Here is a 12104-nt window from a genome sequence, read left to right on the forward strand (position 1 = left end):
AAGAAACATTTTTGACAAACGTGGGTGAGGAAAACTGCTAGATTCTGAGAGTACTGGTCTTTAAGGAAAAAATACTGGGTCTTAGATGGAAAAAGTGCTAGAGGGAAAAATGTGCTTGTCACTCATGATGACAGAGAGTTGTGGAAGTGCACCAAGTTACTCTGTGAAACAGAGGTATCAATCCACCTCTAGACAAACCAGATCAGATACCAGAAACAGTGTCAGAGCTTAAAGTTGTTCTACCAATGCTGATATAATGTCTCAAGTTAGATAATATGGGTTGGCTGAGTTAATGTGAATTAATCAGGCAGCTCTTGTAGGTGTCTCACAGAGTCTGTTTATCAATACGTACATGTTAACAACTTCACAGGTGACTTCTAACATGGCAGCCAGGATCTGTAGCTCCCAACAGTCTGGGCTTCACTAGTGTTGTGGGATGTGGTTGCACTGTGCATGTCCCATATTCCTTAGTCTGCATTGGGCTGTGTTGCATAAAAAATTAAAATCTCTACTATTCATTAAACTACCTAAATTCATTATATTACAGTCAGCCTTTACAGATACCTAAAATATTGAGGAAATAATTTTGCAGAGCACAACTGTGTAGCTAAACTCTTTTCCCAGGCATCTACATCTCAGTGAACCATGATTTATTAGGGTTAAATACTTCAGAGTACTACATTCTCCATTTATCAAATGAAGGGACAGATGCATAATCTTAAAAGCAGCAATTGACATTTCACGTATGAAACTTCTAACAATGACAGCTAATTAATTATAGCTCATTTAAGCTACAAAATAAAACTGACTTCAGCTTTTGCATCACGCTTTCTTATAAAACACATTTTTTCCCCTCCCAAACGTATAATGAGTGAGGGCTCCTCAGCTGGATGAGTCTTCAGATTGGGTCCTCAACATCTTTATCCGTTTTTCCAGCCTCTCCATCCATTCATTTCTGAGCCTAGGGACAGAAACATGGATCAGCTTGTCCCCATAATTTTACACAGAATGGATTTATACTGTTAATCTCTTCCACTGATGATATTTTTTGGAGTTTTTCCCAGTTGTCATGCAAATTTTCCTGCCCCTTTAGAGCGCTTTGCTGGATGGTACTTCAGGACAAGCTCTTAAATCCCAGTGAGGGATCACCTGAGCTTTGTGGTTCGTCTCCATCTCCAGTGTGCCCTCTCTCGAGTGCCTGTGTGCCAGAGTGACTTGTCACTTGCACCGGAGATTGCCTGCTGCCACCTGCTGGGTTACATCACCCAGCACTGCCCCAGCCTCCCTCCTTCCCCGCCCTGCTCAGATTGGAGACACTGCACAGGTTGAAGCTTCTGTTAGATACATAGCAGGTAGCTTTCAATAATATGTGGCCCTTTATTTTCTTTTGATAATATGGTACCACGGAAAGACTTACTCAAATAGAAAAGAGGAATTTTCCAAATGAGGAGTTCTAACATTGAGATTAGGTTAGTCACAAATGGATAAAACATGCTGGAGATTAATTCTAGTGTTCCTTCTTCCAGGGTTAGTAATGTAAGGCTGTCCTTGCTCTTAATTTTTCAAGTAACAATGCAAAGAGAGCTATGAGGAAGGCTTTAGAAAATTGCTTTGTCTGGATGATCTCAAGACAAAATATAATCAATGACAAAGGTATATATCTTTGCATATGCCTTCAACTTATGGAGACTTGATGTGAAATAAAGCTCTTCTGATCTTGCTGCAGACTGCTCTTTCTTGCCGTGACTGATTAAGGAGAATGTGACCGAATAAGGTAGATATGGCTATGGATGGTGGTTGCTTTAGTCAGTATGCTTGGACCATCTGCTTTATAATGGATTTACCATAAACAAATTAAACAATCTCAAATAATTCAAATTATTTACTTGTGAAAGCAAGGCCACAGAGAAAGAATGTGGGCCAGGTACACATCTGTGCTAGCTGTGCTCTGAACTGAAGCTTTTATGTTCAAGACAAGCCTGCACTGTTAAATATTGTCCTGGTAATTTCAGAAAGTTCTATGCTTTGGACTCATTTATGGTACAAGAGTGAATTATTCTCCTATCCTCTGAAATCATAGTTTAAACACATTAGCATTACATCCTAATTTGGGAAGTTTTATTATTTTCTATAAATCTAAATTACTTTCTGATTTCATTGCTTGACTTAAATATAGGTATTACTTAAAAAAAAAAAATTACAATGCCAACTCAAGTAACCTCTCTGGATGCAAATTACCCACTTTGTCAGAGCACTTCTTCGCTGACGTTCTTTTTCATTTTGCAGATACTGAGTTTGTTGTTCAATGGTCTTTTCCCAGAAGTTCCTCAGGTCACTGGTTTCACAACCCCGCACTTCATGACGCATATATTGGCTATTCATTTTCTCTAAAGGAAAAATTTGAAACAACTGTATGACAAGTTACTGGTTCCTCATCTGTTTTCATGGCTAAAGCACATTCTTGATGTTTTGGATTTTAAGCATTAGGGTCACACAATCCTTTTTTTAGTAGGATCAGGATAACTGTGGGCATGACTCACTATTTAAGCTTCTCTTTCCTAGCTCTGACACTTGAGGATATGCTGTCTGTAGTGATTTGAATTCTTACTTGTGTACCCAAAATATCTCTCACCTCCATCTGACGATGACATTTATGTTCACAATCAGAACAGTGTACTTGTATACTGTAATTTAGCAATTAGGATACCTTTTACTCTACTCGCAAATAGAAAAAAATAAGATTGCCATATAGAAAAAAATAAGATTGCCATATATAATGGGATTTTTGGCCTCATTATTTTCATGTCTCTAAGACTTTAAAGTGGCTATTGTTCTGATTATTTGCCTTTAATCATTCTGGCACTTAGCTTTATTTGGAAATGTAGAAAATTTATATATATAAAAGAATGTACATAATTTTGTAAGATGCTGACTTGCAAAACTCACTTTGTTTACTAAATATTTTCTCCTCTTCTTCAATTTTTGAAACAGAGCAAATTCATTGAAAATATTTGTATATCTGTGATGATTCTGTACTTCAGCTTTAGTTAATGTCATCTTAAATTCTGGAGTGAATCGTAGCCTAGGGAAAGAATATTTTCCTCAAGAAGACTCTTTTTGGGCTAACAGTAAATTCCCTGTATGTCACATTGCAGCCAGAAAATTGTATCATTACTTTCAAAACTTCATTAAATATGAAGTTTGTATATCCATGCTGTCTTTTAAATTGCTATGTGCTTTTGCATGAATATGCCATTATAATATTTTCCAGAACAGTTAATTTTTTAACAAGTATTAAGGGCTCTCTCAGCATTGTTTGAATCATGGAAAATATTTGTAATTTATTTTAATCAGAGCCATAGAGAGATAGTAAACAAGCCCCTCAAGACTAGCTTGGAAAAGCTTGAAGAAACTGCTGCCATTCCCCTGCCAGGCATCATAAGAAAACACAAAACTGGGAACTGATAATTTTCCATAATTGGCTTTTTTGTGAAAAATTGACAGACACATTATAAAGACTCCATGAGCAGAGAACAAATTCAGCCCTTTTGAAGAGGCCCCCTTTTTGTTAAAATTTCCCTGTAACTCCCCTGTGGTTCTCTGTAAAACCTTCATGTTAGCTCACGGCTTCCAAATAATAGAAGCACAGTACTTGAGCCTGAGTCTTGCAGAAAAGAGTTACTGAACATATTTTCTGGTCCTGAACAAATTATATCTGGATGTATAACTGTTGACATTAGTCTGTAATGTGAATTACAAGTATTGCTGAACACCTCTAGCTGTACTACAGGATAACCAATTTCAGGTCAAAACTTCCACTTAATACAAGTGCATGTTTTCTAAAATATATGTATTCTATAAACATCCACATATATATCAATGCCACCCCAAATATTTCTTGCCAGGTAGCAGTTACTACCCTTTTAAACTTTTTATGTACTAGGAATAATCTTCAAAAGTATGAGAAAGATATGGTAAAAGCCATCTAAGTAAAACTAATGGACTTTCCACCCTAGGAGTTAATCTCTGAGATTAACTCTTTCTGGAGTGCAGGAAGAAAAGTTCCCCTATATAACTGGGGCTCCAACATAAACTGCCAGGAAATAATGTCTTCAATAATGTTTATCAGAAGAGATAGCAAAGCATAATAACTTCATCCTTCTGAATTATTAAGAATTCCTGTCTAATATACTGCAGATGCATCCTTTGTAGACGTATATATATGTGTGTGTGTATATATATATTAGACAGGAATTATACACACACACACACACACACACATATATATGTATGAGGGTAAATATCACTCCTGAATAAGGCAAAATTATGGAACTCATTGCTACGAGGTGTAATTGAGCTGAAGCATATACTTTCAGAATGCACATATCCTTTACTGGCTTTTAATGTTATGCCTCCTGATTTGATTGTATATGTTCTTGGTACTGGATTTAATGCATTTTATAGATGTGCTTCTCCAACACCTGCTCCCACAGCAAAAAGTCACAAGGGAAAATTTAAAGCCACAGAAAGAGTTATTCAGAGGTAGTTTCCATTGCTGTTCACTTTACATCTCATGCCAGCAGTATTAAGAAGAATGTTATAACTCTGCTGAGACCACAAAGTGTTTGTAATATTACCCATTACAACTTGGGGGGCGGGGGGGGGGAGGGGCATAATTTTTAGGGTTGTCAGGTGGGAGAGGGACAGGAATTAGTACTTTTCTCTGTCTATCATCTGTAGAATTTTCTTTGTGTATGCTTGATCGGGCATATTCAGAGCATTGTCCAAGTCATTCTTCTTTCCTAACCTTTTATATCGTGTTAACATATGGATATCTTGATGACAAATTGTGTTTTCCTCAGTCCTTAATATTCTTTGTTTTAATTTCCCCTAAGGCTGGAGAACACTCCAATATGTACAAGTGGGTATCAAAGTTACTGAACACATCAGAATTTCTGCATCATTACTTATCCTTATATGTCCTTAATAAACACAATATGTAAATACACCAGCATTTGCTTCTCTGAACTGTAAAATCATCTTATCCTAAATTGCCTTATATTTTGAATTGTCTGTTTGAGGGCATTCATGGTGATTGTAGGAGCTACACAATACCTCCACTGAAATAACTCACATGGTTTCTTTTGCCTTTATGCATCACGTGCATGGACGTTTGGACTCACCTCTGTCCTGTCATCGGTTTCATAAACCATAAACCTGCAGTGCATGTGAGCAGTCAGGGATATTAGACTTAGTTTATCATTATTTCTCTGGCTCTCATATTTTTCTCTCCTACTTTGGCTGTTTTCAGAGTGTAACAGGACTTAAGCCTGATCATGACTTTGCAGCAGCAGTTATCACCTGGAAAGAGTTTATTTTCATGCCTTGAAGTCTCATGCGGAGTAGTTAGGATAAGGGGCCTCATTTAATAGGGAAAGAGAAGAATGGAAAAGATTTAATGGAAACAGCCTCCAAAGCAGCCTGATAATAATCTCAGTATGATGCAACAGGTGAGCAGAAATACACTATTAAAGCACAGAGGGAGTTGTGATGTGCATTTATAGACCTTGCAGTTAGTTCTGACTTAAACTGCCCTGCTGCAGCTAGAACTAAGTAAGATTTTTTTAAGCCTCTAGTGACAATCCTTCAAGAGAACAATAATGAGAGGCTCTTTCTGGCAATCTTCTCTGATTGAGGCCTCGTTGCAAGCCAATGAACAAATGTAGGTGCTCTCAAATGAAAGGAATAGCATAATAGACTCTAGGAAGGCTTTATCCAACATATGATAACAATGATTTCTTATTTTTAGATTTAATAATTTCAGAGCAGGTGGGTACAATCTAGCTTCAAATTGCTAAAGGAGGTTTCAACAAAGTTTGGGAAGCTGTGACACGAGTACTGTTATCTGGAACTCCAAAATTATGTTGGTAAAACTAAAGAGGAATGTAAGATCATATTGATGATACATCTTGACTTCTTTGTAAAGAAAAGAAAAAAAAAAAAATAGCTTGAGGCTGAAACTCACTGTTTCTGTGAGAAAACACTATCACCACTAGAAACAATTTTTTCATGGAGAGAATTGGGAGTTGAAAGTTTCTTAGCCAGAAGAAAGAATGTAAAGAAAAGTGTGGATTTTCTTCCTCTAGGAGAACACATTGTAATAGGAAATATATTTTTTAAATTTACAAAAGTTTTAATGAGTCAGGAGAGCTATTTTTCCTCCTTCTTGTGTTTCTTACAAAGCACAGTCAGAGTTTTCAAGGTGTTATGCATTTCCCTAGAAATAATATAATATTTTATTGTTTGGACTTTACTTGGACCATGCTTTGTGACTATGGTTATTATATATACATTGACTGATAAAAATTTACTGATATACATGGGAGAGAATACTATCTATGCTAATGGTACCATTTGATGTAAAAACAATCAGAAATCTGTTTTGATTTTGGAAAATAGGACTACTGATCATATTCATGATTTTTCTCTTTTTCCTTGGGTCTAGGATATGTAATTTATTTTCTGCTTCTCCAGCTGGCAGTAATTCACATCTCGAAGGGCTGACTGATGTTTCCTTTGAGATCCTACCTAGGGAAGCATGCTAGTTTCAAGTCTAACTTGGGTGTCCATACTCTGGTTAAAACTCTTCAGAGGCAGGAAAGAGCACTTTAGTTTAATCCCCTGTGCCCCTTGGTTTGTGTGGCATGTTGCACAGAGCAGTTTATCTCATGAGCAGCCTGAGCCTTGAAGGCACTTGTGAGCAACTTGTAGGAGTGGTTTCTCACAGCTTGCTGTCACAGCTTCCTCCTCCTTTCTGCCTTGTTTGTGAGCAGTGACAGGAGGAGATGATGTGGAACACCAGCTTGAGGATGGGGAAGACTGCTATGGCCTTCTGGTGCATGCAAGTCCCTCAGTGTCCCAGTCTCTTCCAGAAATTCATTAGTGTATCTCATCAGCACAAATGTGTGACTTTCCATGTGTACTGTACAATTTTATTTTCATTTGCAGTTCAGCATACCAATCTATGCTTTTCTTTTGTAAACAGTGTTGTCTGGAGTTAGCTATGAAATGAGGGAATTCTAAGCAAGTTATTTATTCTGCCACCAGCGCTTCCTAGTTTGGTAGAATTTGAAGTACATGCTCTTGCCAGAGCATATTTAGTCAGGGAGTTGTTCTCTGGGTATAAATTTCAATCAATTTAACTGGACTTCTCCACATATTGGGAATTTTCTCTGTATGAAAATGACAACTGTACTGACAGATGACTGAGCAACATTAATAGGAGTTACAGGTGTGCATCTAGCAAATTATTTCTAAAAGGCATGTTAAACAATTTGAATATTTGAAAATGTTTTTATGCAAGCACTACGTAACAGCCTCTATTCAACCATTATCCTTTTTCCTAATTCCCACAATCCTTTGTTGCTTTTCTGTGAAAAGTGATGGATCTGAGCCTATTTTTTCTAATAAGAAGAATAGTTATTATTCAGATGCTTTGCAGTGGTAGAAAATTTGGACTTTTGCTCATATGATAACATTATGACAAACAAACAAACATACTAAGACAAGTCTTGTGGTAGCTACATGTGTTTTACATCTCATACTGCTACAGGGACAATATCAATGCCTTTGAATGCCATGCACTATGCTTTATTTTGTCCTTCTCATCTGATGGGCTTCAGTTCTTTTCATCTGTTTTCACTCTTCTCTGGATATCAGACACCTGAAACAATGGAATTGTCAAACTGGAGAGAACTGATTCTGTGCTTTGCTTTTCTGTACTAGAAGGCACAGCAGTTCTCTGGCTGAAGATTAAAATTCTTAACAGCTTTTGAACAAAACACTTGAGGAATCAATATTTTCATTTCCCTCCAGGTAACCCACTCACTTATTACTATCCTAGTTCTTTCTCCCATGCCTGGTTTTTAATATTTTGGTACTTGCTGCCTTTAATTCTGCACTGTTTCTTCTCCCTCAGCCTGCAGCCAAGGGATTCTGTGAAAGGTCCCTTTGTTTTTCCCTTCTCTGACATCATGTCAGTTGAGTTTCTCCTCATGTCCTCTTTACCTCCCATGCCAGCCCTCCCACCCAACCTGACTGATTTGGACCTGTGCTTCCAAACACCTTTCTGGCTGGTTCTCCACCTCTGTTGTTCCATCTGGAAAATCTCTTTCCCCTTCTTGCTGGAGCTGCATTTAATAGAGTGATAGAACAAGCTGAGTTGGAAGGCACCCACAAGGATCATCAGTCCAACTCCCAACCCTGCACAGCACCATCCCCAAGAGTGTCTGACATTTGTCTAACATGTGTCTGACAGCACTGTCCAAATGCTCCTGAACTCTGTCAGGGTGGTGTTGTGAAGACTTCCCTGGGGAGCCTGTTCTAGTGCCCAAACACCTTCTGGGTGAAGAATATTTTCGTGATATCCAATTTAAACCTCCCCTGGTTCAGCTTCATACCATTCCCTTGTGTCCTATCACTGGTCAGAAGAAGGATGAGATCAGTGTCTGTTCCTCTTCTTCCCCTCATGAGGAAGTCGGAGAATGCAATGAATTCCATGCTCAGTCTCCTCTTCTCCAGGCTGAACAAATGAGGCGACCTCAGCTGCTTCTCACAAGGTTTCTCCTTCGCACCCTTCACCATCCTTGTTGCCCTCCTTTGGAGGCTCTTTAATAGCTTAATGTCTTTTCTATATTGTAGTGCCCAAAATGCACTCCTGCAGGTATTGCCAAACTATCCCTAGATAATCTTTTTTTCACCGCCCCTGCTACCCAGGTTTTCCTACTCCCTGCACCTGGCTCTCTGTGGTGGCTGCCTGCACTCCTACACGTCCTGCCACCAGCACACACAAACAGGACTGTGGTGGCAATTGCACAGAGGTGAGCAATGAGTGAACAGGTATTCAAAGGTGACATGCAATAAAAAATGTCTAGATGCCTTTCCTAAGCTTTCTATAGATATGTTTGATTTTTATTGACTTTTAATTTTCAGTATCGAAGGCATATTTAAAATGGCTGTAGTTTGCTCATGAGATCAAATACTGCTTCTGGTCATTAGACTTTCCCTACTGCTGGATACATTTGAGGCTTGCTCCTATGAACTACTGAATTCATAAGATCAAGTGTATAAAATAAATTAATATTTATTAGTCAAGGATCTTGAATGCACTTTGCTTTGTTGTTTGATTTTTGAGTACAGGAAGACTTGGTGTAGGATCAAAGAAGATAAATTTTGCCCAGGGCTCATGTTCTTTATTAGATCATCCAGTTCAGAGAAGACATGCAAGAGAAACCTATCATGATTCATGTGAAGATGTCTACCATTGAATTAAAATGCCTCACAGCAGTAGATCACTGTTAAAAAGCCTTTGAGAGATGAGTGTATGCGTGTATGTGTGTGTGTGTGTGTAACCTTGGCTAGCATTAGCCCATCAGCTGAGAATGTACAGCCATATCTCTTGATGTTTTATTCAGGATTGTGACATGGAAATTGTCTGTAAATATTTTTTTTTTGTATCAATGCTACTCAGCTTCCTTAGAATTCTGCTAAACTGGGCACTCTTCCCTGGAATTTTCCTCACACTCTCATCTTTCCTAGAATATACTTTTGTGAGAATTAAAGTTAGAGAACAAACTAATTTCTTGTTGACATTATTAGGAAAAGCTCAGTACAAAAAACAAATGCTTCCTTACCTTTGGAGCAGGACTCTTCTTGCAAATAAATTCTCTGTGTGATACAAACAAACGAGGAATATTACCACTGCAGCCGTGGCTTCTCCAGTGTCACAGGGCAGTAATGAAATGCATCCCTCGGTACTTTTTATTTGAAGTGGGGGTAACATAAATCCTTCATCATATCAAGGCTATTTTGAACAGAACCAGCAGCAAGATAAGATCATTTAATGAACTTTGCAGCCCCCTGTCTGAGATGACCGTGAAATACAGGCCCCCCTTGAGACCATGTTATCCCTCCCACACTGGCAGATACCTCAAAGAGCGTGACTTGGCAAGTGATGAGAATTTTCTTTAAAATGCCTGCTAGTGTTATCCATTTTAATAATCTTCCTATGAAGCTTGAAAAATTCCACACTATGGTCTTAGCTGTAATGGAGTCTGAAATGGTGTGACAAATCACACTTGGTTTTGCATTACAGGGTGACTTGCAGAAGTATGTGCTACTTTGGTGGTGTTAATCTAAGGATGTGTGCTTGATTGTGACCTATCACAAAATCTGCTCTCTTCCAGGCAATTGTCATAGGAATTTTCTGTATGTTTAGCATTAGCTCACGACATACATTAAAGTAGCACTAGTTTTACCATTTGGAGCTGTTCTAAGTCTACTACAGATGAATGCTTATATCATTACATTTCGTTTTCTGACGAAAATGTTTTGTAGGTTTGTCTGATGACAGATGCATTCACTTATCTCAGTTTTCATTAAATCCCTCTACATTGTTAACATACCATATGTAATGCTGGCTTAAGTATTTCTTATACAACTGATGATTATTTTAACCTTCCTTTGTTGTAATTTTTCAGAACCCAAGTAGCAAAAGCAGCAGCCATTAGATGAATGCTTTCTGTAGTTCATATTTACTTATTTACTTTTTCTGCAGTTTCCTTTACAGCAGAAAAACCCTGTGTAATACCTAGCGGCTACAGCCTTTCTCTGTAAAGGAAAATTCCAGTTATTGCTAAAACCTGGTCAATAAATTTAATTCCTTAGAAACAGTACCTATTAACCTTCCCCAGAGTGTCATTTCACCTTATATCACATGAGAGTACAGAAATCAACTTGTCCTCCCACACATGTGAAAACAATGGTAATGCGGTCTCAAAGGTTTATGACCATTATACATATGTGGCATTGAAGAAAGAAAACAATAGCATATCATAGGTGAAGTTGATTGCTCTATTTTTTGAAAAATAGCTCAAATTCTGGCTGGCTTTAGAAATCACAAACAAATACAATCTGTTGGTGACTATTAAAATAATATGGTATTGTAAAAAGAAGTTGAAGCCCAGGCTTGATAGAGAAGTGGCACTAGCCACCATAATGCTGCAGAGCAACAGAACTGCTTCCTTGCAATTTGACTCAGAGCTTGAGTTATATTCCCTTTTTACTAAACACATCTTGCTAAATTTGCAATAAATTTGAGGGTTTGTTTCTAATGTTATAATGTAGTCAATAACCTCCATAAACATTTGAAAAAATTGAATTTCAAGAGGGAACTTCAGGGTCCGGGCTTTGTCAGACCAGAACATATATTTCTGGTCAGATATTCTCTAGAAGCATTGACATTTGTGCAGCTTAGATGCCCTGTGTAAAGGACAGCCAAAATGTGATATGACATTGCACAAGCTCTGGTCATCTGCAGTAGATTAGGTACATTGTTTATTATACTTGCTGAGTATATTTACAATGAACACTTCATCTGTGCATTCACAGTGACCTCTTGTGCAAGATAAATGGTGCATCCGGAAATTCTGGACATAACTAGTACTCTGCTGGGCCACCCATATGTGAAAAAAAGTTCAGGCAACAGCTGACTGGAAAAACACAGTTCATGCTCAAAATCAGGGCAGCTCTTATATACAGCCTGGAAACCATTTAGGCTATTTGTGCATCTCAGCCCTTGTTTACTTCATAAGCAAATCTCAGAGCTGCTTACCAGAAACTGCTTGTATAACAGTTCTCATCTCTAGGTGGCAAAAGTTCTTCTAAGCAGCTGTTTAATGTTATTAGCAGAGGCTACAGAAGAATCTGCAAAATAATGGATGGAATGCAAACTTTTGGGTGAGGTGTTACTTATCTGCAGGAATCAAAACCTGCTTGAGGTGTTACTCATCTGCAAGAATCAAATCCTGTCTTGGTGTTCTGACTGTGTGGTGTTGTTCATGTGTAGGAGAGTTGGAAATAAAAGTAGCAGTCAGCTTTTACTCTTGTACAGTAATCCTGGTACATGTAGTCTGTATTTTGTCAGCCTGGACCCTTCACTCTGAGGGTATCCTTAGACCTGATGTTAAAGGAGGGGAAGTGAAAGCAGAAGACATTTCACAGAATCTTGTCAGTTAAGCAAACAGCTCATGCTTAATTCCTCTTCA

The 12104-nt window shown here is 38.1% G+C and overlaps 1 protein-coding gene across 1 annotated transcript; it reads right to left on the minus strand.

The window, feature by feature from the left end:
- Nucleotides 1–825: 825 nt before the first annotated feature.
- LOC120765943 (protein FAM240B-like) lies at nt 826–2382 on the minus strand. Its single transcript, XM_040091219.1, has 2 exons — nt 2243–2382; nt 826–961 (listed from the first exon to the last, which is right to left on the minus strand). The coding sequence occupies exons 1-2, from the start codon at nt 2380–2382 to the stop codon at nt 883–885; spliced, it is 219 nt and encodes a 72-aa protein (XP_039947153.1). The 3' UTR covers nt 826–882.
- Nucleotides 2383–12104: the final 9722 nt, after the last annotated feature.

This window comes from Hirundo rustica, chromosome Z (genome assembly GCF_015227805.2).
Source record: "Hirundo rustica isolate bHirRus1 chromosome Z, bHirRus1.pri.v3, whole genome shotgun sequence".
Classification (NCBI taxonomy): domain Eukaryota; kingdom Metazoa; phylum Chordata; class Aves; order Passeriformes; family Hirundinidae; genus Hirundo; species Hirundo rustica.